The sequence below is a fragment of the Oryx dammah genome, unplaced genomic scaffold, assembly GCF_014754425.2.
Source record: "Oryx dammah isolate SB20612 unplaced genomic scaffold, SCBI_Odam_1.1 HiC_scaffold_12, whole genome shotgun sequence".
NCBI lineage: Eukaryota > Metazoa > Chordata > Mammalia > Artiodactyla > Bovidae > Oryx > Oryx dammah.
The window spans coordinates 68,051,548-68,077,462 of NW_024070196.1; the positions used below are offsets into that span (position 1 = coordinate 68,051,548).

Sequence of the window (25,915 nt, forward strand, 5' to 3'; positions counted from 1 at the left end):
TGGGGGAGACCAGGACCCAAGGACCACAGACAGACTGTGGGGGCCTGGGCTGTGTCAAAAACACAACACAACAAGCGGAATCAGTAACCTGTGGAAACGGCAGGATTTGACATAAAAACCTGGGCTGATCCCTTGCCTGGAAGGAGGGAAAGCTCTGGAAGGTCCAGGCCTCCGCTGTGCTGAGGAGCCCCTGGGAAGGGGTGCCTGCTGCCCCAGCCTCAGTGTCTATCAGGCCCTGCTACTCACTGACGTTGGTGGCCTGGCCCCGGACACAACTGAACCTGTCACCCTGGTGGGAGGCCATGGCGGGGGCGTGGCGGGGAGTCAAGGATCCAGGCCTCCCCGGCTGGGCCCTGCTCACCCCGAGCAGCGCTGCTCTCATCTGTTTTCTATGAAGCATTAAGATTTCACTAGAAGAAAAATTTTAGTGGCTAAAAAATAGAAAATGTTCAAACCCATCGTCACAGATGACCTTGAGCCCTAACGCCTCTCTGATGTCGAGAACTGCCAACCTGGGCATGGAGGCTGGCCCCCAGGTTCCTGGGCCTAATGAACCCAGCAGCTCAAAGGCCCGGTCTCTGATCCTTCCCCTGGGCCCTTGAGGGGCCTTGGAGAAGGCTTCTAAGCCGGCAGCTCTTCAAGCAGACATCCTGGGCTCAAAGGGACCTCTTTTCCAGGCAGTGATGCTGAAAATGCCTCAGGGCCAGGCTCAGGCTCTCGGAAGCGAGGCGCAGCCCCTGACTCACCCCTCAGAACTGTACCCTCTCCTCCACCTCCCAGTTGCCAACCAGGTACCTTGGGGGCTTCAACTGCAGCCTCCTCCTCCTCTTCCTCCTCATCCTCCTGCCCTTCGCCGGGCACTCTGGTTCTCAACACCTGAGGAATGGTGAAGGGCCTGAGGGTTGAGACAGAAAGGGAGATCAAAGACTAGATTAAACCTGGAGACCGGAGCCTCCAGTGGAGGAGGGGGTCCTGCTGAGAGGGCCCTCCAGGACGAAACCAAAGTGCCTTTGAAGTCAGCTTTGCTCCCGCCCCAGGACTCTGTGTGGGTACCAAGGTCTGACGTGGGGGCTTCGGGGAGGCTGAGCTGAGTCCTGGGGCAGGGGTGGTCTCTAGTCAGGGCAGCAATGCCTTTACTGGGGCAGTTGGGGAACCTCCCTAAGATCCCACTGGGGAGAGTTTTCTGCAGTTAAGAAGAAAAATGGAAAACTGCATGAGACCCAGTTGATGGCTCCTCACTCAGGGTGGGCTGGACCAGCCGGCCAAGGGGCTGGCTAGGGCTGGAGGGAGCATTGGACCAGGAGTCGGGAGGCTGGGGTTCAGGTCCTCGTTTGGTCACTGACTTGCTTACGAGATCTGTATAAACCAGAGGCTGAGGGAGGGCCGCCCCCCCCCCAAGTCAACAGCCTCACCTGCGGCTGATGAGCTCATCATCCGAGTCCGCATCGTTGGCGCCCACCTGGTTGCCATCGTATGTGTCGTCGTACTCATCCTCGTAATCGTCCCCGCGGTAGGGCGAGCCCTCCCCGGGCTGCAGCGGCACCTGCGACGGCCGAAGCGTGGGTCCGCGGGGCCCGGGTGGGCCCACCTCCGCCCGCAGCGGGGCTGGCGCCCGGGGACGCCTCCCCTCCGCCCCGCCCCCTCCGCCCCGCCGCGCCCCGCCCCCTCCCCTAGCCCGCCCCGCCCACCTCCTCCACCACCACGCTGTACTGCTCGTAGCGCTGCCGCTGCGCCTGCACCTCCCGCTTGTCGTTCAGCAGGCTCCGCGCGCTCTCTTCCTTCCTGACGTCGAGAGGGAACAGCGGGGAGACACGAAAGAAAACCATCAGGCTTCGAGGGCAGCGGGAGGGGGCCGCAGCGCGAGGGTCCAGACAAACCACCACTCACTTCTCCCGCCTCTGGCCGCCGCAAAGTGAGATCAAGCACCGGCGGGGGGCGTGGGGCTCACCAGGTCCAGCCACTTCCGAGGGCCCCCCTCCCCAAGGAGCAGCTATTAGAGTGTAACACGTGTCCCCCTCTTTCAGCCGGGAGACTCCCCTTCGAGGCTTCCACCCCGGAGAAACGTTGGCCCCCGCGCAGAGAGGTCTGATTGGGGATTTTCTTTTCAGCACTATGTGTAACAGTGAAAAACGAGAGCAACTCATGTCCATCATGGCCCAAGGACAGGGGCCACATGACGCTGGGTGGCAGTTCTCAAGAGCGACAATTTGTGCTGATGGAGACAGAATTCTAAGACATCCTCCAGGGGAGAAAAGCAAGCGCAGAGAAACACCGTGTGATCTCATCTGTGTAAAAAGCAGAGGGCAGACCAGACCTGTCCTCTCCTCCTGTGAGGATGTCCTTATCTATGCACAGGAACGGAGACAGAGGGCTGGCAGGGCCCCACCCCCAACCTGGGTTGCTCTGAGGAGGGGCCTGGGGTCACCGGAATCATTGCAAAGGAACAAAAACCTGGAGAAACAGTGAGCCCACGGGTGGCTTTTGTAATCAGCTCGGGGACCCCAGCCCCTCCCTCTCACCCCCGCTTTTCAGCCCAGAGACCCTGTCTGGCCTGCGGTTCAATCTCCCATGTCAGATGGCACGGCAAGAAAAGTCTGGAAGTTTAACTCCCATCCTGACACAGGGGAGGCCAGCCAGGGGCGGGGAGGGACGTTTTTGGGAACAGAGTGAGCTGCAGCACAGCGGCGGTGACTCGGGCGTCTGGACTCAAGGCTTTGCAAATCTGCAGAAGAGCTTGGCTTGTCAGACACACAGGCCTGTGGAGTGTAGTTTCTAGCCCTGCAGGGGAAAATCAATATGAGGTGCCAGGCAAGAAAATCCAGCTTAGCTGTGAAATCGGGCCTCTGGAATGTATCAGGGGTAGGGGGAAAAAACAGAGACACAAAGCCCGCAGCGTCCATAAAAATCTTCTAGTAACAGGCTTTTAGTGCGGGGAGGGCCAGGCACCTGAGTCTGACGGGCTGTGTCTGGCCTGGGAGCCTGGGGCAGATCAGAACTGGGGCCCCCCGCACCGTGGGTTAGGATCTGCTTCCTTCAACTTTTTTTTTTTGTTTTTATTTCGTTGTGCTGGGTCTTAGTTGCAACATGTGGTATCTAGTTCTCTGACCAGGGATTGAACCCAGGCCCCCTGCATTGGGAGCACAGAGTCTTAGCCACTGGACCACCAGAGAAGACCCCCTTCAACAGTTTTTAATAAGGGGTTACTATGAGCTGGGCTGGGGAGAGATTCAGAAGAGTAAGATCTGGATCTGCCCTCATGGAACTCAGTCTAGTGGCAAAGAGCAGAAGTGTGCTAGATGAAGGCACACACGTCCTGGAAACACAAGGAAAGCAGAAATGAATAGGGGTGCAGAGGGCTGAGTGGGGGCGTCGCAGGAGGCGCTGGAGAAGGGCTCTTGGAAGCTCCGTGATGTGGAGATGTTTGGTCTGGACCAGGGAACCATCTCGGGCCACAGTAATCTGTCACCTCATGCCAGGAGAGGGAGCCTGTGACCGTGGCCTCGGCCCTTAGCAGGCGCTCTCTCTGCCAAGCTGAGGGGTGGAGAGGAGACAGGCAGAGAGCAAGTGAAGGGGCCAAGCTCGTTCAGGTGAAGCCCCTGGTAAAAGCGCACCCATTCAATCAACACAGGCTTCCTGAGGTCCTGCCAGGTGCCAGGCCCCACGCTGGGCCAGGGGACCTAGGATGAATGAGCGCTGACACATTCTCCCTGCCCCATCCCACGGCCCCTGGTCCACCCAGTCCCCAGTGTGGGCAGAGGGACGTTCTTTCACGCTGCGTGGCCTCTGGTTATGTGGCTCCCTGGCAGGACCACAGAGAAGGCTAGCAAACTGCCCCTGGCTCAGCTGGGTCCTAGGAGAGGACACAGGTAAGGACAGGGTACTTCGTCCAGGAAGGCTCTGGCCCCATGACCTCATATGAAGCCAGAGAAGGAAAGAAAGAAAGAAAGGGGCAAAAGCAGCCAGGAGCAGACACACCCGAGGGCCAGGTCAGCCAAGCTGCGAGAGCACCAGAGCCTGTTTGGAGCAGGGCGCCTCCTCTGCCTCTCTCAAGTCCAGGTACATGCGGGCTCCCCTGAGGCTCAACCACCTTTCTCCTCACCTGCTCCAGCCTGTCCTTCAAGATTGGCCCTCAAATTGGCCCTTAGAGGGTGACACTCTCCTTTGAATTTCTGAAGGGCCTGCAGAGGCAGTAAAGCCCTCCTTTTCCGGGTGAGGAATCGGGGAGCCAGAGAGGCCACGTAACCCTCCCAAGGCCACACAGCTCCCACCGGCATAGCCGGGGCCAGAGCACAGGCCTCCTGACTCTAGGCTGCTCGGCTACTTCCTGAGGGGTGTGATCACAGGCCGGCCCCTTATCCTTGCTGAGACTTGATCTTGCCTCCAGGGATGGTGCAAGGATGAAATCAGACGATGCCCAGAAGCAGACCTGGCACCTGCTGAGCTTCACAAAGGGAATCCAGTCTCTCTGACTATAGGACTCGTCAGAACCTTTAATGGGCTAATGTGCTCTGTGACTCTCCAATGAGGCACACAGGGTGCGTAAGCGTTTTGAGGCAACAGAACTGATCTGAAAGAGAATGCCTTATCTTCCGGGGCACCACTGTCGAAAGGAGTAAGGGGACCCCACATTACCCTCACCGCCTCCTTCCCTAGCTACGATATACCTGCAGCACGTGTGCTTGGCGCCGACCTAACAAGCCCCTCACCTCACCCCCACTCCTAGCAGCCCCTCGTTTTGCACAGGTCCTTCCTCTTCCCCCTTCTCCAGGAGCCCTGGAGCCCAGCTCCCCAGCTCACCCCCTCACGTGGGGGGCCACTGGGAAAGGTCTCCTGGTCTCTAAGAGAGATCCAGAAAGACTTGACCCTGACTTCCTGGTGGCCCGGTCATTTCTGGACATCACGCTGCGGCCACCCAGGGGCCACGAGAAAGCAAGATGCAGCCTTGAAGACGTGGCTGCACCATGGGTCAACCACGCCTCAACTGCCCTACCCTGTGCTGGCCTGGTCCACAACGGGACAGAGTTCCTCATTTCTTGCGCCATTTAGGGATCGAGTGTCTGTAACGACGCACAGATGGTTTAACTCAAGGGTGGCCTGCCTTGTGCAGCTTGCTTTCTCGTGTGTTACAGGCCCTAAGCGCCCCGCCCTGCCCACGTCAGGACGGGCGACCCCACTGAGGCCCTCCATGCCCCTCCGTGCCCCTCTCCACTCTGTTGCGTCTCGATCGGTCTAAGTCATTCCCAATGTCTCTCTGTCTGCCTTGGGAGGGAGAGGCCTGGGTGCCCCGTTCCCTGTGTCTCCCAGTGTGTCGAGCACAGGATCTGGCCACAGTCAATCACTTAATAAATATTTGCTGAGTGGATAAATAAATAATGCGCATATGAACAGAGCCCCTGCATCTCTGTAAACCCCAACCCCTGGGCTGCCCAGCACGAGGCCAGTGAACGTCTGCTGCGCAGTTTCTGCCCGGGTGGCCGGGCGCCCCTTGGAGCAGGGGTACAGCCCCCGCCGCATGCCCCTCTCCTGCAGCAGGGCCTGGAAGGGCGGGCACTGAGGCGGGACAACGTCGCCAGCCTCGTATCTGGGGATGTTGCAACGTGCATGACTAAGCAGTTTGCAATAGCTTCCTGCCCAGCCAGCCAGATGGCTTTAGAGTTGCCCTGTGCCAGGTCCCCGAGCCCTCAGACGGCCACTCCACCAGTGCTGAACGGTCCCAGGAGCAGGGAAGAGCTTGTGCTTCTAGCTCTGGGGCCCCTGTCCCAAGAATCGGGCAGGGCCCTCTCCCCTCGCTGCCTCCATCTATGTGATGAGGGAGAAGGCGCGCTGGACTTGCCCAGCGGCCCCCAGCTTTGTAGATTCCATGAAATGGCTCCATTAACACTGCGGGGCTGGCACCAGGCTGTCAGCGTCTGATCCTGCCACCACGCCGTGTGGCTGCTGACTCTCAGTCCCTCCAAGGGGTCCCCAATCCAAAGCTGACTCTCAGTCCCTCCAAGGGGTCCCCAATCCAAAGCCAGGGGATCCTTCCAGAACGTACACTGTACTGGTGAAGGGGACCCTCGCCATGCTCCCCATGGCCTCGGGGCCACCGCCCCTGCTGTTCGGTCTGCCTGGAAAGCTCCTGCCTGCTCTGCACAACTGAGCCTCCCTCATCCTTCCACCGTCTGCCCACGGCATTGTCTCCGAGAAGCCTTTCTGCCTGGACTGAAGCCCCAGGTAGAGGCTTGGGAGTCTGCGCACCTCCACCTTTGGAGAATCTGTTTCATCTGTGAGTTCACGGGGCTTGTTTTGTTTGATTGCCAAGCTGATCAGTCCAAACGCCACGTGGGCAGGGGCCGTGTCTGTTCCACCCCCCACCATGTCCCTAGCATCTCATAAATCCAGGGCCTAGAAGCACCAGGCAAATAAATGAATAAATCATGAATGGACTTTTCAATGCCAAAAAAGTACGAAGGACATAGACCAAAAATAAGTAGGAAGGCCTTCAAATGTAATATATTCACCTGGGCAGAGGCCTTTGTTCTCCCATTGTGTCCCTGGGTGGAAAGGCACCAGTCAGGGAGCACTGCTGAGGAGCACTGACCAGCTCTCCCACCCAGGGACTCCTCCGAAGATGGGAGAAGGGAAGAGGGGCCGGTTTGGCCCTGCTGGCCTTTTGCTGTCAAGGAGGACTCACTAACTCTGCACACAGGGTTGGAGCCTGAAGCCAGGCTGTTAGAGGCCCGGAGCCTGGCTGCAGGGAGCACGCTGATCTGGGGTATGGGGAGCCCCATGTGGAAGCTCTGTGACCACTTCCATCAAGATGACAGCCCTGGGTTTCTCTCGTCCTCTCTGCACTTGCAGAGTTGGGGTCTCTGGGACCCCACGGCCCACTGGACTCACCTCCTGCCCTTGTGCACCCGGCTCAGGTCCACCGAGTCCCTGCTGAACACGTCAAACTCGTCATTCTGGAAGACGTTGTGACGAGACGTCAGCAGGGGCGTTGGGTCCGGCTTCACCTGTCTGGGGGGTTGGCGCAGAAATCCATTTCAGGGGGATGCTCCCCCTCCCACGTGTGGTCGGTCAGAGCCTCCACTCCCCAGGAACAGCCACACCTGGGACACAGGCTAAAAACCTGCCCAAGCCTGCCCCAGCCTGGGGAGGTGGCCACCCTGCACACGTGCCATTCATACAGGTTGTGTTCCCTGCAAGACAGAGGTCATTTGAGCTGGGTTTTTTTTGCCTCAGTCCCTTCACCTGTAAAATGGGCACATGGAAGCTGAGGAGTTGGTTCAAAGGCAGAGCTAGCTTCTTTCTGGAAGTTATTCACTTATTCATTCAACAAACAACATTTATTCATGGAAGAAACATCCGTTTACACTCCTTCCTGTTGCCCCCAGGGGCTTCAGGGAAGCAGTGGGCCCAACTGAGAAAGGGTAGGTGTGGGGGAATTCCCTGATAGTCCAAGGGTTAGGACTCCACACTCTCACTGCCGAGGGCCCTGGTTCAATCCCTGGTCAGGGAACCAAGATCCTACAAGCTGTGTACTGCGGTCAAAAAAGCCCCAAAAAACAAAGGAAAAGAAGGGTGACTATGAAGGAAGTGAGAAGCTTGGCTGTGCTCCCTCAGTGGCCAGGCAGGCAGCAACATCAGAGCACAGAGGGCCGCGAGCCCTCAGTCACCCCCCGCCCCCCAATCTCCCAGGAGGCGGAGCAGGGAGGCCCAGCGGAGCCCACTCTGCGCTGCAGGGGGCATGCGAGGACCTCTGGAGGCCTGAGGTTTCTGTTTCCCCAAAAAGGGCGTCAGCTTCTGTGGTTGGGAATTGCCACTGTGGGGAAGTACCAAGGATGGGACACAGGAGAAAGAGGAGTGGGGTCAGAGGAGATGGGAAGGGCCCTGACGAGGACCCCGGGGCAGTCTGGGCACCACGAGCTTCCTCCCACGAAATGCTCCCACCTGTCCAGGCCACGGTCCAGTTGGCTGAGGGTGGGGGCCAGCCGCCCTTCCAGGATGTTGTTGATCACCTGCTCGGGGTCGTAGCTGTAGTGCTCCAGGCAGGCCAGGATGAAGCCCTCGCCGAGGTCCGGCAGCAGGTCCTTCACTTGGGAGATGAGTGAGTCCAGCTCCACACCGCACACGGTGGGGCCTGGGGCTGCGGCCGCCCCCAGGCACTGCAGAAGAGACCGAGGGGAGGCCTGGGCTGGGCCAGGGAGCCCCAAACAGCACTGGTCTCGGAGTCAGGCGACCTGGTCTGAGTCCCAGCCCTCCCCGTCCCGGGTAAGGGACCTTAGCCAAGTCTCTTAAGTCTGTCTGAGCCTCCATGTCCTCCTCTGTGAAAGGGGGAGCTACGGTTTACCAGCTGAGCTGCTGCTTCTGGCTGTGTGACCTTGGGCAGGGCACTTAACCTCTCTGAACCTCGGTTTCCTCCTTATAAAGCCGCCAGACTACACCTACTTCATGGGGTTGTTTTCAAAGGGTTCAAAGAGACGATACACAAAAAGTGCAGAGCACAGAGCCTGGCGTGGACGAGGCTGTCCACAAGTGGCCACGGCTTCTGGGAACCAGCCCTTTTCCCCTCTGACAGCCTGACGACTGAGGTCGGAGGGGAAAAGCAATCGCTGGAGCTGGCTGATGTGGAGAAGCGCCCCTTTGGCTTGGAATACGTTTTTTCAGCTTTTCAATTAAGGAAATTCACAAATCAAAAAAACAGTAATAAAACTCCTCTGTGTCTGAGGCAAGAAGCCAAGTGGGGCAAAGGTGGTGGGGAGGGGACCACCATTCTCCAAGGCCCTGGGACAGTGGGCACAGGGCCTGGGGCCTAACAGAAGGACAGCGGCGTCTGGCAGCGGGGCCCAGGGGCCGATCACTCACTCCTCAAGGCAGCTCTGAGCACCCACGTGGAGACGAGGACCCTGCCACGCCCCCCTCCAGGGGAGGAACCAGGGCTCACGTGAGGGATGTGCCTAAGGGCTCAGAGTTGGCAGGTGGCAGAATCAGGATACGGCCCTGAGCAGCCTGACCCCATAGACTGTGTCGTCTTAAGCCCCAAGTCACTCTGCCTCCTGACATGCAGGGGAGAGCCCTGGGTCAGCGGCCAATCAGGAGGGTCACAGAGGTGGTGATGCTGGGTTCTGGCGATGTCCGGAGTGACAGCACCTGCTCAGCGGCTTCCCCTCTGTTTAGAGGTGTGCACCGATGGAGAGTTCACGTGGAAAAAGCTCCCGTGCTTCACCTTGTCGGGGGAAGTAAGGCCCTGATGGCTAAGCGCCTTGCCTACCTCACAGGCCTTCCAGCTCGCCCTCGGCTCAGAACCCTCGAAGGGCAGCGCAGAGCAGGCCAGCAGCTCAGAAGCTGTCAACCCCAAAACAAACCCTTTTCCTCACGGGAACACAGAAGGGAGGTCTCCCGCTGCCCCGGCCAGTCCCGTCACACACCTCCTCCTCCTGGGGGAGTGAGGACAGCCCGCTGAGCACCTCCGCCGCCTCCCCGACTCTGTTAGGGTTCTCGGCCGTGGCGCCGGTGGCTTTCTTCCGGTCTACCCCTTCCCAGGCACTCTCCACTGCCTGGAGGATGTAGGCGGTCCGTGTCTCATCCCTGGGAGGACGGGTTAAGGAGTCTCTCTCAGGGACCACAGCCCTCTCTCCACCCTTCACTGCGTGGCTGAGCCAGGGGCCATCTGGGCTGCACCCTGCAGGCACCGCGGGCTGCCTGGGGAAGCAGGCCAGCCCACAGCCACAGAGCCTCAAAACCCAGTACCTGCAGCTCAGCAGAGAGCAGCTCTGCGTAAGGGCAGGGCCAGGGTCTGGCAGCCAAGGGTCCTGGGACAAAGACCCCCCCAGGAGGAGGGCCCGGTGGGGTCACTGCCACCGGGCATCCTGTCCAACCCGTTGTGGGCTTTCTGCAAAAGCTGGCCCACAGGGTGTCCCTGAGGCTGGACTGAGCAACCTACCCCCACCATCCAAATGGCCTGCAGGCCCATTCCTCCCGGGCCCTTGTGCCTCTCCAGTACCCTGGGTGCTGCCAAGTCAGACGCTGGGTAGTTGCTCTAGACTCTCTCACTCTATACTTTCTTAAAAAAAAAAAAATTAATTAGTTAGGCTCCGCCAGGTCTTAGTTGCAGCACTCGGGATCTTTGATCTTTAGTTACAGTGTGTGGGATCTAGCTCCCCGACCAGGGATCGAACCTGGGCCCCCTGCATTGGGACCATGGAGTCTTAACCACTGGGCCACGAGGCAAGTCCCTCCCTCATGCTGCTTCCAACCCAAGTGGCCACCACCCGAAGTCTGAGACTGACAAGGTCCACCTCCGCTTCACATCCTTCCAGGTCTCCCAGCACCTGCAGGGCTCACCCCAAATTCCTCAGCAAGGGCCACCCCAGGGCTCATCTGCCACGGCCAAACCCGGCCCCCACCAGACCCCGGCCCCTCAGTGCCCTGCAGGCTGCTCACGTCTATGGGCTCAACACTGTGCCCGGGGAGCATTTAGTTCAGGGTGTGGCCATCTCCTGTTCCTTGTGCTATTCTCAACTTGGGTTTCGCTTCTGTGTGACACCGCCTCCTCCCCTCGACTCCCCTGCCTCTGAGTGACACTCTCGCTGCCTGTTTGCTTATCCCTCTCCCATCCTGCGTGAGGTCCCCGAGGGCAGGGCTGAGTCCCTCTTGGTCACACAGCCCCAGACGCTCAGCAAAGACCAGGGAAAGGAGGGCTATGTGTACCCCGAGGATCAGAGCAGTCTTCTCCCAAAACAGGGTGTCAGGGAGAGCTGGCTCCCACGTGTTCTGGGGCTAAACGGTTCCTCCACTCCTCTGGGTCCAATCCGGTCAGGGCCCAGGACCCAGGACCCAGGACGCAGGGCCAGGCCCACCCCGGGGGCTGCGGTGGAAGGATACAGGGCGGAGGAGGCCTGCTGCAGAAGGCTGACGTCATCGGCCACGGGGAAGAGCGCATCATAGTCCCGCAGGAACCTGGAGGGGGGCGGGAGTCAGAGGGTTGGTGGGGTGGGGGCGGGACTTAGAGGGTGGCGGGGACACCAGGCTGGTTTGCCACTCCCCGTCTGCTGCCCAACCACAAACACCAAAAGCTTAGATCATGGTGAGCACAGGGCAGGGTCTCTATTACGGAAGGCCTCTCCTGGGGCTGGTGGGAGGACTGGGCCCCCTCCTGCTGCTACTCCCAGCTCACCTCTTCTCCTGCAGCAAGGAGCTGAAGATCTGAAGGAAGTCTTCGATGAAGCCCTGAATGTTGTCGCAGCTGGAACAGGACACAGAGAAGAGGATGAGCTCACTCCCTGCAGACAGGCTTGGCTCCTTCCCCACCCGCCCCACCCCTCTGCAGCCTCCCTCTGCCAGTCGGAGGAAAGAGGCATTCTTCCCGGTTTCCCATCTTTGCTGGGCAACCCCGGGGCAGGGGAGGGAGCCCCATGCAATGACGGCAGCGCCCCAGGGGGGCTTGGGGAGGGGGCTCTCCCGCCTGGGCGGGCAGGGGATCCCGAACGCCCACCTGCTTTCCAGGACCGGGAGGAGGCAGGTCTGATTCAGGAGGATGTGGAGAATCTCCAGTAGCTTCTTCTTGGAATGGGAGAGCCTCTGCCACAGGTCACCTAGCAGCCTTGGAGGCCAGAGAGAAAGAAAAGTAGATCTGAGAGGCAGAAAGGCACCAGGGGAGCTTCCTCACAGCCTTTGCAGGTGGCCCCCACCCTGCCCTCCATCCCCCGGGGGCTGAGAAAGCCTCAGGTCGCCGCTGACAGCAGCTGGCAAAGGGCGACAGGCTCTGAGAGGCTGGCTAGTTCCAGGGCCACCTGTCAGTTCAAATGGCGGCTCAGGAACCAGCGGAAGAGTCTGGAGCAACAGCTGAGGGGGAAAGGCTTCCCTGCTGCCAGGAGGCTGCTAGGTAGGGAGGGCAGCACTAGCTGAAACTGCGGGGCCTCTCGTCCCTGGTCCTTGGCCCTCGACACAGAGAAGGGGGCGCCGAAGCCCAGGACGGGTGAGCTGGGGCCCTCCCATAACAGGCCGCAGTTTTGTCCCCGCCTCACTTGCTGTCTTCAAGCCTCCTCTTCTTAATTGCAGACTCCAGTTCGGGAATGGCTATTTCGTAAAAGGAAGCTAGCCTGCAATGACACACACGGGGTAAAAGGCTGGATTAGCTCAGAAATCTCACACTTCCTTAGAAAAATCAAAGCACGCACAAGGGAGCAGGAGGGCCCATTTCTTCCTGCCAGGTTGTCCCCAAGACAAGTTTCTCCCTCAGCCCAGATTGCTCCGCTGTGGCTGGTCCTAGGAAGAGCCTGGTGGGCAGTGACCTGGAGCTCGCCCCCTGCTCAGATGGGAGTCCAAGATCCAGAGGGGCTCATTCTCACAGAGCAATGAGCGGGCCACCCAGGATGCACCAAGCTTTGAGGAATAGGTACAAGGTGACTTTCTTCTTGCTCAGAAACTGCCAGCAGCTCCCTATCTCCTATGATATCAGAGTGGAACTCCTCTCTCTGGTACATCTATACCTGGTACAGGCCAGCCAAGCTGGCTTCTCACCTCAGTAACCTCACAGCCACCTGTCCTCAACTCAGACTTAAATTCTCCATCCCCTAAATTAGGAGATTGAGATTAACGTATACATACCAGTACACGTGAAAGGGGTGACTAATAATGACCTACTGTACCATACAGGGAGCTCTACCCAATGTTCTGTAACAACCTATATGAGAAAAGAATCTGAAAAAGAGTGGAACACACATATTTTGTTGTTGTTGTTTAGTTGCTAAGTTGTCTGACTCTTTGCGACCCCATGGCCCATTGCCTGCCAGGCTCCTCTGTCCATGGGATTTTCCAGGCAAGAATACTGGAGTGGGTTGCAATTTCCTTCTCCAGGGAATCTTCCCAACCACTTGCGTCTCCTGCATTGGCAGGCAGATTCTTCCCCACTGAGCCACCAGGGAAGCCTATATATGTGTATACGTGTATGTGTATATGTGTGTACATGTATATATGTGTATATATATGTATGTATACATGTATATATATGTGTGTCTATATATATATATGTATATGTGTGTGTATATATATATATCTCATTCACTTTGCTGGACACTTGAAACTGACAGAACACTGTAAATCAACTATACTCCAATAAAAAAAAAACACAAAACCCAACTCTCCATCCTAGCCACATGTTTCCTGACCATAAGCTCACCCCTGTGACTATTCCTCTCTGGAACCAGACACACAGCGCTCAGAAGATGCTGATCTTACACCTTAAAATGCAGCTACCTCTCTTCCGGGGTGTAATTCTATCTCTAAACATCTTAAGTTCCCAAAGCCAGAAAAGCAGCTGATTTCCTAGGACTGAGCTGAATCTGCAGCAGCAAATGTAATGTGCCCTGTAAACATTCGTCTGTCGATCGCTGGCTCCTGGCCACTTTTTCCTGGTGTGGGGCTGTTGGTAGATGTGGGTAGGCAGGCCAAAAGGGGCGGGGCTTTTGAGGCCCACAGCGTGGCACCCAGAAGACAGAGAGGACAGTTTGGCTCAAACAGAGTCAGGTGTTGCCATGACACACTGCTGGTAAAAGGGTAAACTGAAACAGCCCCTATGGAGGGTGATTTGGCGAAATCCGTGAAAATTTCAAATGCATGTGCCATCTGTTCCTGCAATTCTACTTCTAGGAATTTATTCCTCAGATATAGTTGTAAAGGTACACAGTGACCTAGGTGCAAAGTTAGCCTCTGTGGCAATGTATTTTGGTGTTTTTTTTTGGTAATAGCAAACAGTTGGAAAAAACCTAAAGTGCCATCTCTGGGGTCTGGGGTCCCCCACAGTGGAGTTCTACTCAGAGATACCAAAGACTGAAGGTGGTCCTTGTACAGATACGCATTAAATTTAAAAGCAGAAAGCCTACAGTACATATAGCACTCATAATATACCAGGATGTGTGCGTGCTCAGTCATGTCCAGCTCTTTGCAATCGCAGGAACTGTAGCTTGCCAGGCTCCTCTGTCCATGGGATTTTTCAGGCAAGACGCTGGAGTGGATTGCCATTTCCTCCTCCAGGGGATCTTCCTGACCCAGGGATTTAGCCTCTATCTCCTGAGTCTCCTGCACTGGCAGGTGGATTCTTTACCACTGAGTCACGTGGGATGCCCAATATGCCAGTATATGAAATATTAAAAAGAGGGTGGAGGTAGATAATATGTTTATTTGCGTATATGTGCATATTTACATGCATATCTTTGGAAAATTCCACAAAAAAACTAACCCAATGGTTGTGTGTGAGGAACAGAAGTAGAGAAGGGGGGGAGGGAGACTTTTCAAAGGTGTGTTTTATACACCCTGTGAATATATTATTTGTTCATAAAATTAAAGGACAGAAAGAGAGGAAGGCGGAGAAGGCTGCTCAGAGAGATTAGCTGGAGGCTGTTTGGTGAGGTAACCCCTTGCCTGGAGCCCTGGAGGGGACTAAGGACTCTGCTCAGCATGCCTTCCTGGCCTCCAGCACAGTTGGAACAGGCTGAGCCAGCCTCAGGCTATTTGTGGGTCTGAGGCAGCATCTCTTGCCAAAGGCAGGGTCACTCGCAGTCAAAAGTGTTTTCCTTTCTTCCTCCTCACCCTGAGGCGGGTGGAGCTGCAGCCCTGCCTCCAGGGGGGTTGTTGTTCAGTCCGAGTGGAGTCTGACTGTGACCCCATGGACTGTAGCACGCCAGGCTCCCCTGTCCTTCACCTGGAGTTTACTCAAACTCATGTCCATTGTGATGTCTTCCAGGTACCTCTTGGGAAACTCAGCTCTTCCGGCAAGGACCCTTCCATCTCCAGAGACCCTTTCCAAGGCCATCTGTGCCCCATTTGGGAAGATGCTTTCGCAAAATGGGAAAGTGCTCATGGTGAATGAAAATAAGTCTAACAACAGCCTGATTGTTCAGAGTGATTTCATTTCCTACCTCTGGGGAGTTCCCAGGTTTCCAGTTTGCCACATTTACCATGAGGTAAATACCTTTAAAAAAATTGTGACAACATTTTTAAAAGTCCTATCCCCACCCTTTTCTTCTGGGGACAATGTGGATTGGCACTTTTTTCTAACATTCTCTGGGAGGCTGAGCTCAGGGGACCCGGTGGGCTCAGGGCACCAGCTGCCATCTCTGGCACATGTCTGCGCTAGATAAATGTTTTGTGGAATAGCTGGGCAAATGACCCAGTGGACAGAGGGCAGGGGGGATGGAGTTGGATAGCTCCCAGAATGGCTGGGGGAGATGCCTGGCAAGAACAGCCGGAGGCCACTGACAGCAGGACAGCCCCCCACCCCCCACAGTTGCCGGGCAACGAGCCAGTTACCAGCCCCCGTCCCGGCACCCCTTTCTCACTGCTCAAGGAACGGATGCCCATGGGGCTAAGTGGGCAAAGAGGGTCTTTCTCCCTCCGCTGTATCCCCTCCTGGTCTTTCTCCATTACAGCAGGATCTTTCTATGACTTCTTTGGATAGAAGTCTCCAGGGCTCCCTCCTGCCTCCACAATAAAGTCCCCACTGCCTACCAACACACATCACACAGCAGGTCTGACTTCCCTGGGGCCGCATCTTGTGGTCGCCTGCTCCCCAAGCCCACTCCCCGACTCACACCCCGCGTCATACTGCACTGCACGGCTTTCTCCACCATCTGGGCCACTGCAGGCTTTCTCTGCCAGGCAGGTTGCTGTTCATTCTTAAGGTCTCATCTAAGCATCACTCTGAAACCGTCTCTTATTCCTCCAGACAGGGCTGTGCTCCCTCGTCTGCATTCCTGCAGCAGCCCCACCAGCTGGCCCCACGTGGACGCACGTCTGCTTGCGCGCGCGCCTCCCCACGCTGGAGGCCGAAGTCCTCAGCCTGAGCCTCCTCAGCCTCTCGCACTCCTGTGCCCACCCGTGCCGAGGGCTCTGCAGCAGACCGGGTCTGAACGGAAACTGCCCCGCTCTTGGCTGGCATTTTTCTCCCTCTCCTCCCCTGCTCCTAACCCCCCCAGTAAAAGTCCTTCTCAAATGCAGCCTCCACGCAGGCGGGCGCTGGAAGAGGGGGCCTGGCAGGTTCTAAGCGTCCAGTAAATATTGGCTGAACGTGGATGTGAACCCAAACCTCAACTGCAACCGCTGTACCTGTAACAGAAGTCGTGTTTCTGGAAGGTCGGACAAGCCAGAGGGAAGATGTCCAGAAAGGCCCAGAGGGTGGTGCAGGTGTCACAAAGGTAGAGGACGACGTCCTTTAACTCCTGTCAGGCCGGAGGAAAAACACCGCATTAGTACCCCCAGGGACAGCCCTGCCGAGGGTCTGAGGCAAAGCGGACAGAGCCCAGGGTCCCCCTCGGGTCTGCCTGCCGCAGCTCCAAAGGATGCGTGCCCTGGGGCGTCGAGGGTGACCTTTCGCCTCAGGTTAATACGATTCTCTCTTTGAAGCTGAAGGAGAACCCATCCCTGAATCTGAAGACAGCGCCGGAGGTCCCACACAGAAATTACAGCCCAGGGAGGCCAAGACACCCAGCCCCCACTCGCCATCGGGTCTGGAGAGCATGTTGAGAACAGGCAGGGCTCCCTGATTCTCCGAACAACTCAAACAAGAGGCTGGGCCACAGGTCAGATCTCCACTTTACAGATAAGGGAACTTATCTGCAGGTCACAGGGCGAGGTGCCCTGTTCCCACGGCACTCGCTGTGCCCTTTTCTGGAACGCTTGCTTGTTTAAGGCCTGCTTTCCCACGACAGCACAAGCTGCAGGAGGGCAGCCCACCGCACCCTCGTCCCTGCTCTAACTCCCGTGCTAACACAGGCATCTGCTTCTGTAACCACTGGGGCCTCATGGCCCAGCCTGGGGGCCTGGCATGTGCTGGGGCATGCTGGTGCCATGGATGAATGGCCCCATGAGAAACGCACCCAGGAACCTGTCCAGCTGAACTAAGCGAAGGCTAAACCTCCATGCTGTTCCCTCCGCAACTCCATAAATGAAGCGAGAAAACCTGCTGAAATGTCCGAAAGCGTGTGTGATGGGCCAAGCCGCCTGCGGGGTGGGGTGAGGGGCTGTGAGCAGTGGGGAGGCTCCAGGCCTTCTCTTGGCCAGAAAGAAGCCGGCTGAAGGGCAAGCTCACCGGGAGAGGCATGTCGCTGGGGCTGAGCCGGCCCCTCTCCTCGAGCTTCTGGGGTGTGGCGCTGGCCCCATCCCCGCGCAGACCGCAGTGCTGGAGGATATTGCTGAAGACCTGTGAACGCAAGAGGTGACTCTCTCACTTCCTACTGAACTGGCAGCGGGGACCCCCGTCCTGCAGTGAGGGACTGGTGACCCCAACACTGCCTTGGAATCTTCAGGATATATGCCGGTGTCCCTGGGACACCAGGTGAGACAGTGAGCTTCTCAGTGACCATCTCAGAATGGAACCTGTGTCAAAAGGGAATCATGGGGACATCCTTCCCGTGGGACTGTGGTGAGGATGATGATGATGACGAAATGTACGTAAACCCTGTGGATGTGACCCGGATCGGCTAGACAAGTGTATGGGGATGGATATTTAAGAGATACAGTCAGCAACATGTATTTCTGGATGCCCAGGGCAAGGCGATTTATAGGAACTGTATTGAATAAAAGACAAATCAATAGTGAGGGGGAAAACAGAGCTCATTGTGGATCGCACCACATTTAAGTTGGAGAAGGAAATGGCAACCCACTCCAGTATTCTTGCCTAGGAAATCCCATGGACAGAGTCTGAGCCTGGTGGGCTACAGTCCATGGTGTTGCAAAGAGTCGGACATGACTTAGCAACCGAGCACCACATTTAAGTACACTAGCAGCAAAATTCTAGGAGGTACCGTGAACAGTGCTTATCTCCTGGTGGCAGGATTACAGAGGAAGATTAATCTTCTTCTTCTACTTATTTATTTATTTTTTTGGAATTTTCCAAAGTTTCTACAATGAGCATTTTTTCATAAAAATGATTCTACGAGGCTTTAGAGCTCAGACTTGAGAAACGTACAGGGGTATCCTCAGGGGCAGATGGCTGTTGATGGACAACACAGAGTGCACCCCAAGCTCCCTCCGTATGAGTGCTGGACGGCCCTTAGATGTCAGTCCTGTTCGAGAGGGGAAAGGACAAATTTGAAGGAATGAAGTGAGGGGTAGAACACATGGTCTGGAGGTGCGTCTGGTGTGAAGAGGTGAAGAGAGTTCTCCCAGACTCTTGCAGGAAAGAAGAGCAACATCTCCAGGTAGGAGAATGGGCCTGCCCTGCCCCCATGCCCCCCACCCTCCCCAGGGCAGGGCGAAGAGCTGGTACCTGAAGGATGGTGGGCATGGTTTCGTCCAGGTCATTGTAGTAACTTGGCTGCTGGATAAAGATGTTCCCTGAAAAGAGAAGAGAAAGGTAGGAATTGGGGAAAGATGGTGGGGGTGGACAGAATGGAAGACAAGTTCCACATGGCTGCCAGCATGTTCTGTGACCTTTCGCTCCTCTCCTGAGCTTGCCTGCACCAGAGCAGTCCTGGCCCTGGGCCCTGCTGGCACAGAGGTCTGGCCCAGCCTAGAAACTTCCCCAGGGTGAGGGAGGGGCCTCGCCTCAGTACAATTTAACCTTTTAAGCACCTCTGCCCCAGCGAATTACGTAAAAGACCCACCCGCCCTGGTCAAACCAGCTCACCCTGCCGTCCCCAGGGAATGATCACACTTGGGCACTGTGCCTTGGATGACAGTGTTGGCTTTGTAAATGGGAGTGAGTCATTCAGGAAAATTAGGAGACGTGATCTCTTTGCCCAAGAAACCTGGGTGCTACGGTCCAGGGGTCCTGCAAGGCCAATTCTGGAGAAATTCTCTAGAAATTCTCTCACCCTCTACTTTTGAACCTGCTAGCCGTACACAGCCCCTCTCCAAGGTGAGAGGCTGGCCAAAGACCTGGGGGGAGGTTTACCACACATGCGCAGTTATTCCCAGAAAATGAAGCCCCTCCCCAAGTGTGCGTTGCTGTTGAGTCGCTCAGTCATGCCCAACTCTCTGCAATCTCATGGACTGTAGCCCTCCAGGCTCCTCTGTCCATGGGATTTCCCAGGCAAGAATACTGGAGTGGGTTGCCATTCCCTTCTCCAGGGGATCTTCCTGCCCCAGGGATCAAACTCCTGTCTCCTGCGTTGCAGCTGGATTTTACCATTGAGCCCCCAGGGAAGCCCCGAGTGTTTACTGCTGCTGTGAGAGTGGCGGTTAGAGTACACGGTCACTGGGACAGAAACCAAGTGTTCCGGCTGCCCAACGCGGAGGGGGAGAGGATCACAGCTCTCGAGGGGCAGGACCGTGCAAAATGGCACCACCTCGAAAAGGGGCCTGGCTTCCTCATCCCACTGCGATCCTGGCACTGAAGGCTGGCTGGCTGTCAGGACGCTCTGAGTCCTAGGGGTCCTCCGTCCTTGGGCAGGGTTGTCCTTGGCTGCCTTCAGCATAACCCTGCAGCCCTCACCCCATCCCGGAGGGCTTGAAAATGAATGAGATCAGAGGCCAGATGGGGCTGGGTGTATAAGCGAGTCATTAGGTGGCTGGACTTTCTCTAAATGCTTTTCTGGAGGCCACTTGGTCCTGGGATTCCAGAAAGTGTTACTGGCAGGAGCTTGCTTGGTATCTCCCGCTCCAGATGGGTGCTGACCCCTCAGCCTGTGAAGGAAGTTCTCCCTGATCATCTGCGCCCACCTCCTGCTCCTGACGAATGGGGAGTGAGTGACCAAGCAGTGTTCCTCTGCTCTTCCTCACTGAATCCTCCTAGCAACACCCTCAAGGTCAAGTTAGAACTCCTGACCGTGGCACAAAGGGCCTGCAAGATCTGGCTTCTCCTGGCATCTCCCACCACCCTCTCCCATCCCTAGAATTGCATTCTTCCCTCACACCATCCTCAGCCTCACAGAATGAAACTGCCCTTCCCCTCTGCCTGCAGTGACCTCCCAGCGCCGAGTCCACCAGAAGGCAGGTGTCACCCTCTGCAGGCAGAGTCTCCGGACCCAGTTGTCGGGAGCAGGCCTCCTCCCACAATCCCCAGGCCACAAGGCGGTGCCCACCACACCCGGAGTGCCAGGTAAGGGGGAAGGCACTCTCTCAGGATCCTCCCCACGCTCAGGCCTGAGTAACAGGGATGCTCTATGAGGGTCAAAATAGATCACATTTCACAGTCTACCCTCGGGCTCTTTGGAGTCTCTTTCTTTTCCTTTATCTGATCCTAATGACAGGGAAGATCTGACTTTTGATCTCCTAAAGAAATAATTAAAAAGCCAAAGCGATGGCACCCGTCCTCAGACTGAAGCAGTTCAGAAACCCAGGGTGAATGCGAGGTATGGCCAAAGAGACCAGGGCTGTCCTCCGTGGGGTCAAGGTCTCACAGACTAACTGAAAGGCCCAGCTTTCACAATTACACTCACTGATTCACAACACCAGCCTTGAGGTTAAAAAAAAAGTGGGGGGTGGGGACAGGGCAAGGTCTGGGCTTCTGCCCGAAGGACAGTCGGCCAGTTCCTATGCTCCACCCCCCACCCCCACCCCCTGTCTCCTTTGTCAACCCTCTTCCAGCTGATCTGCCTTGCTCAAGAGCTTCTGGGGCAGAGAAAGCAGAGGCTGCCCCATGCTGTGTCTCCTGTCTTCTGCTCAAGGGTTTGGGAAGAGAGCTAATGCATGTGTTGGAGGGTGTGGAGAAGGGGCCTGCAGACTGACAGACAGACATGCACGCAATAAGAAGGGGCGCCTGATGCCTGATCCTGCCATCTTGTCTGTGAACCAGCCTCCGTGAGCCAAAGACAGTGCTTCCCTTCGTAAACCGATTTCAGATTCTTAATCTGGGGATGAGAACGTTCTTAAACAGCTCAAAATCTATGAGGGGCTATGTCTTCCTGGAGACAAGCTTTCGTCTGATTCTCAGAGGAGTCAAGTGATCCGAAAGATTTGGAACCCCGGCAGCAGGCGGAGTTCTCTCGCTCCAGCCTCACTCGTCTGTGGCTAGACGGCCTCTTCTCCTGTATCCTCGGAGCGGTTGATGGCCTCCAGACCCAACGCTGACCTTGTCTCTATTCATAGCACACACCCCCACTGCCTCCTGCTTCCCAACCCCAGTTCACTCCCTCCAGCCAACCTCACGAAGCCCCGTCAACTCTCCTCTCGGATGTCCTTTTCCACCCAGGCTCTCCCCTTCCAGCCCACGCCAAAGCCCGGCCTCCTCCACGGCCTCCTATCACCACCCTCCCCACCTGCACGCTGCCAGATTGACCGGGTCAGTGGACGGCTCCCCGCCCTGCTCTGTGCTCCCAGAGGCTCCCACGGCCTCGTCACAATACGAGCTCACACTTACTGAGTGTCTGTAACTTGCAAGGCTCTGTGCTGCGCCCTACCTCATATTCACAACCCACAACCATCCTACAGGCTGGACGGATCATCAGTCTTCCCTTTCTTCAGATGAGAAGACTCAGGCTTAGAGCAGCTAACTGCCCGAGTCAGAGGGACACAGCCCAGAATACAGCTGTGGACCGAGCGGTTCAACTCCAGGGCCTTCCCTTTTAGCTACCAAGCAATGTACCCCTCCCCAGGTCCCTGGCTCAGAGCCCTCCCCACACCCCCCCACCATCTGATGCCAGCTTCTTCCCCTGCCCCCACGCTCCCTCCCAGAATGCCCTGCTCCAACTAGACTGGCCTGATAATTGTTTCTCTAACTAACCGTGCTGCTTCTGTGTACTCACCCCATCCTCTACAGTATAATTATTAAGGGTCTTTTCCCTTAACTGATGATCAGGCCAATGATTAGACCTGAATGAGAAACTGGAGGTTGTGCCAGTGAAAAAGCTGGATGTGAAATTTCATATGCATTAGGCCCTAAATACAGTTTTAAAAAATACACAGAGAAAAGACTAGAAGGGAATAATCACCAAATGATCATCTCTGGGGGTGGGGGGTGGGGGGCAGGAATTTGATCATTACTTTCCTCCTTCTTTATACTCTTCCAAAATTTTCTAAATTAATCTATATTACCTTTATCACTGGGGTTGGAGGGGAAAGGGAGGAAGGAAAACATTTCAAGGGGTGACCGAGCTCTGTAACTGGGCATTAGGAAGACCCTCTCCTACAGTCTCAGGGTGAGGAGGGCTGACGGAGTGTCCAGGGTGACCAGCTGGGCCAGTTGCCACAATCTCCTCTTCCAAGGCAAACCCCTGGGGCCACTGTCCCCTCTGGCGTTTCCCAACAAAGCTTCTGCGTGAACTTTCCAGCACCCCCGCCTCCCGACAGGCTCCAACTGCTGATGTCGGTTCCCTCCACAACCCCAAGGGGTCCCCTCTGACCCCTGCCCCTGTCCATTTTCAGAAGCAACTCAAAGCTCAACATTTCTGAGGCGGCCATGTCACCCGTCAGGCAGGGAGTGACCGAGGCCCAGAGTGTGAGCCTCATGCCCACGTGACATCAACCCCAGCTTGGCCACTCATCAGTCACGACCCTGCAGGCAAGTCCCGAACATTCAACCTCAGTTTCCTTAACCGTAAACGGGGGTGGTGACACCGCTGACGTCACAGGGTGGCTATGAGCATCGCCTGAGATGACACAGGTGGGGCGTCGGCAGAGTCACCAGTGCACACTCAGGCAAACGGTTAGCTGTCACCGCGGAAGCAAACGCCCCCCCTCCTTGGGCCAGGACACTCAGCCTGACGCTGGGGCTCCGAGATCCTGGAGGAGCTCTCGTCTGCCCTTGTCTGTCGCCCCTCCCCCACAGCCACTGAGTCACTCCTTTCGGAGCTGACACACACATCCGCTAGGCCACTTCCAAGCACCGCCCACTGCTACTGCCCTGATGCCCCTGTGGACACGTGGGGGTCACCTCTGCACCACCCATGCCCCACCCCAGGCCCTGGGCCCCACATCCTACTCACCTATCATCTTTTGCAGCAGTGCAGAGTTGCCTTTTCCAAAAAGCACGCAGAGGTCCAGGATCTTTGGGATGTCAAACAGGAAGTTGTTGTAGAGAATTTCTCCGAAAGCAGAGGGCGAAATGAAGTGATCCTAAGGAACAGCAAAGAGAGGATGAGCGACCTCCCCAAACACGTGCGTGGCAGGGTAATAGCAGGCTCACAGGAAATAACCTTCAGGTCCATCGGGGGAGCCTGGCTAATAGAAGCAGCTCCGTCCACACCAAGGATGCGCCCAAGCCAAGGGGACTGACCTGGAGCGACAGTCACTCACCCTAACGTAAAAGGAAGCAGACGTTCCCTATGAACCCATCAGCCGGGGATTCATTCTAAAGTTATTTACAGGTAAACTACCATGATGTCTGGGACTGCTTTAAAATACAAGACTGGACTTCCCTGGTAGTCCAGAGGTTGAAACTCTGCGCTCCCAATGGAGGGGGGCTCAGGTTCCATCCCTGGTCAGGGAACTAAGATCCTGCATGCCACACGGCACAGCTTCAAAAGGACAAAAATAAAATACTCCAAGAAAAACAGAAAACTCAGTGGGGGAGGGAAAGCAAGATAGGAAAGTTGCTAACTGTTGAAGCCAGGTAATGGGCACGTGGGAGTCGTGATACTTTTGTGTATATTTAACAGTTTCCATGCTAACAAGCTAGAAAAACAGAAAAGATACTATTTTTAAAGTAAATATGTGGGCACCACACACACAGACACAAACACATTGGAAGGAAAAAAGTTCCCTGAAGAACAGGCCTCTTAACAGTGGTTATTTTGAGGGAAGGAAATTTTGTGGGCGACTCTCATTATCTGCAAAATATTTTTGTTACGTTTGTTTAAGGGCAGTGTTATTATTTTTAAAATGGGGGGGCAGGACTTCCCTGGCAGTCCAGTCAGTGGCTAGGACTCCACGCTCCCACTGCAGGGAGCACAGTTTCAGTCCCTGGTCGGGGAACAGCCTGATTGCACATGCCACACGATTTGGCCAAATAAATAAATAAAATTAACAAAAATAAACCCGGGGTGGGGGAGTAAAGGCTTTTAGACAGCACATCCAGGGTCCTCTAAAAAAAATCAGAATCGATGCTTCGCCCTCTGACGCGCAAGGAAAGGCAGAGTCACGTGTCCCCTGGCACAGGGCCCTCGGCTCCCCACTGATGGAAATACTGGGTGTAACGCAGGCGACCTGGCGGCTCAAAGGATGGGGGAGGTGGCACAGACTTCTTCCCCAGCGGCGGGAGTGAAAGCGGGAGACAAGGGGGAAACTCGATACTTCGAGAGCCTGCATTTCCAGGGGCGGGTGTCAGCTGGCGGGGGCGACCTATCACAGGACCCGGGGCTCACTTTGGATTCCTTGTGCGTGGACATACGGAGGAAGGTGAGAAAAACGCTGCGGTGGAGGCGCCTCTGCACGTCAACGACCTCGGGGGCCGGGGCCACCCACTCGTCGAACTTCCGGGGCACATGGCGCAGGTAGGAATCCAGGCACTTCTGCAGGGTCTCGTCGAAGATGACCTAGGCCAGGCGACAGGAACAGCCAGGCTGCGCCACTGAGGCCCGAGGGCCTGTGGGGGGACCGGTGCGGGCCTCACTGGCGGTCAGCTCTGGCCTGGGGCAAACACGCCCACCAACCCCAAGGGACCAAAGAGGCATAAGTGAGCTAAACAGGAGTTTCTAAAAATGCCATGGCGGAAGGCGTTTGTGTAAACATAGTTAAGATGCTGATAACAGAACACAGTAATTCCAACCACAATTTGCTCTTAGGGATCCAGTGTAAGAAGCAGAGGAAGAAAAAGCACCTCCTGGGGAGAAAACAACAGCATCCAACCAGCGGCATGGCACGTGCCTGGTCTTAGCGGGAATGGTGGTAGAATGTTACCTGGCACCAGAATTTATCGTGCGGCAGGGCCAGGAGCCAGTCCAGGTCATTGGCTACGAAGGTGGCGCGTTCCAGGTACTCCTCCACTAGGGCGGGAATGTTGTCTTTAGGGGGCGGTTTGTATAACACAAAATACCGGTCTGCCTTCTGCTCGGGGTGCTACGGATCCAAAAACCACGTGTTAACGTGGCAGAGGTTAGTCAGCGAGGGCCCCTCTGCCAACCCACAGCAACAACCCTGGGCTCTTCCAACCGGTGACCCTCAGGCATAAAGAACCGAGTGTCTCTGACAGAGGGAGGCTTGGCCGCAGTCTGGAAGCGCCAGGAGAGCATTAAATACCATGTTTTCTGGAGAATGTTTAATGACACAGGGAAAGGTTAAGGGAAGAAAAAGCAAGACACAAACCCCTCTATTTTGTATGACCGTTTTTGGGATTTAAAAAAAGGTGCCATATTTAACACATTCACACACTGCTATGGACTTTATTTTTTAAAAGAGTGTCGGGCCGGGGGTTGGAGGACACCTCAAAGCTAACAGTTGCTATCTCTAATAGAAAGGATTAGGACTCGACTATATTTTCCAATTTAAAAAAGAACATGTATTATTTTTTTTAATTACACAAGTGAGGCAGGAGGGTTCTTTTTTTTTCAAAAACTCACAACAGTACAGAAAGATAAGTCCCCTGGGACCACCCCCCTGGGTGGGGGTCTAGCATCCACCCAGAGGGAGCCCCTCCCCATCCCGGGAGCATCCTCACTGCCCTTTTCTAGGCATTTACATTAAAATGTAGCCACACGAGGCATTTGTTTGGGCCCATTTTCATCTTTCTGACACAAACAATGTCGTACTCTACATATCACTGCGCTGTTCCCTTTGTATAATCAGAGAAAAACCTCAGTAATTTTTTGGTAAAGATGCTAATCAAGTAATTGCAGGTCTCGGCTTAGCCTCACAAGTGCGCTCTTCTAACCCCTACCTTGCCGGGAACAAACCTTACTTTGTTCGCATAAAGAAAAGATGAGCTCGGTTCTCCCCTCTGACTTTCTGCGGGGGAGGTGGTGACAGGAAGGAGGCCACCTGTTTTCGTCTCAGCTGTTGTCAACCACAGTCCACCCACTTCCAGGTCTGTCAGTCCAGGGGGGACAGGGAAGTCACG

General features: G+C 55.9%; 1 protein-coding gene, 1 long non-coding RNA gene and 1 other non-coding gene across 9 annotated transcripts in view; 1 reads left to right on the forward strand and 2 right to left on the reverse strand.

Annotated features, from left to right (window-relative positions):
- The window catches only part of ASCC2 (activating signal cointegrator 1 complex subunit 2), a 35,872-nt gene that overhangs the window by 1,322 nt on the left and 8,635 nt on the right, over positions 1-25,915 (reverse strand). For 2 of the 7 annotated variants that reach the window (XM_040251020.1, XM_040251021.1), the window contains exons 3-18: positions 24,760-24,918; positions 24,251-24,395; positions 22,848-22,977; positions 18,251-18,318; positions 17,072-17,182; positions 16,090-16,202; positions 12,012-12,086; positions 11,480-11,587; positions 11,162-11,230; positions 10,870-10,944; positions 9,414-9,573; positions 7,936-8,150; positions 6,883-7,002; positions 1,689-1,782; positions 1,413-1,543; positions 796-895 (exon numbers count right to left, since the gene is read on the reverse strand). In XM_040251020.1, the coding sequence (XP_040106954.1) occupies positions 796-895; positions 1,413-1,543; positions 1,689-1,782; positions 6,883-7,002; positions 7,936-8,150; positions 9,414-9,573; positions 10,870-10,944; positions 11,162-11,230; positions 11,480-11,587; positions 12,012-12,086; positions 16,090-16,202; positions 17,072-17,182; positions 18,251-18,318; positions 22,848-22,977; positions 24,251-24,395; positions 24,760-24,809 (1,764 nt within the window). In that variant the 5' untranslated portion in view covers positions 24,810-24,918. Of the gene's footprint in view, positions 1-795; positions 896-1,412; positions 1,544-1,688; positions 1,783-6,882; positions 7,003-7,935; positions 8,151-9,413; positions 9,574-10,869; positions 10,945-11,161; positions 11,231-11,479; positions 11,588-12,011; positions 12,087-16,089; positions 16,203-17,071; positions 17,183-18,250; positions 18,319-22,847; positions 22,978-24,224; positions 24,396-24,759; positions 24,919-25,915 lie in introns of all 7 variants that reach the window. The other 5 variants (XM_040251018.1, XM_040251019.1, XM_040251024.1 and 2 more) reach the window with 4 other exon arrangements.
- TRNAG-CCC lies at positions 3,098-3,170 on the reverse strand. Its single transcript has one exon. It is a non-coding gene; the product is annotated as a tRNA-Gly (tRNA).
- LOC120871230 lies at positions 12,031-16,095 on the forward strand. Its single transcript, XR_005722984.1, has 3 exons — positions 12,031-12,105; positions 14,729-14,948; positions 15,710-16,095. It is a non-coding gene; the product is annotated as an uncharacterized LOC120871230 (long non-coding RNA).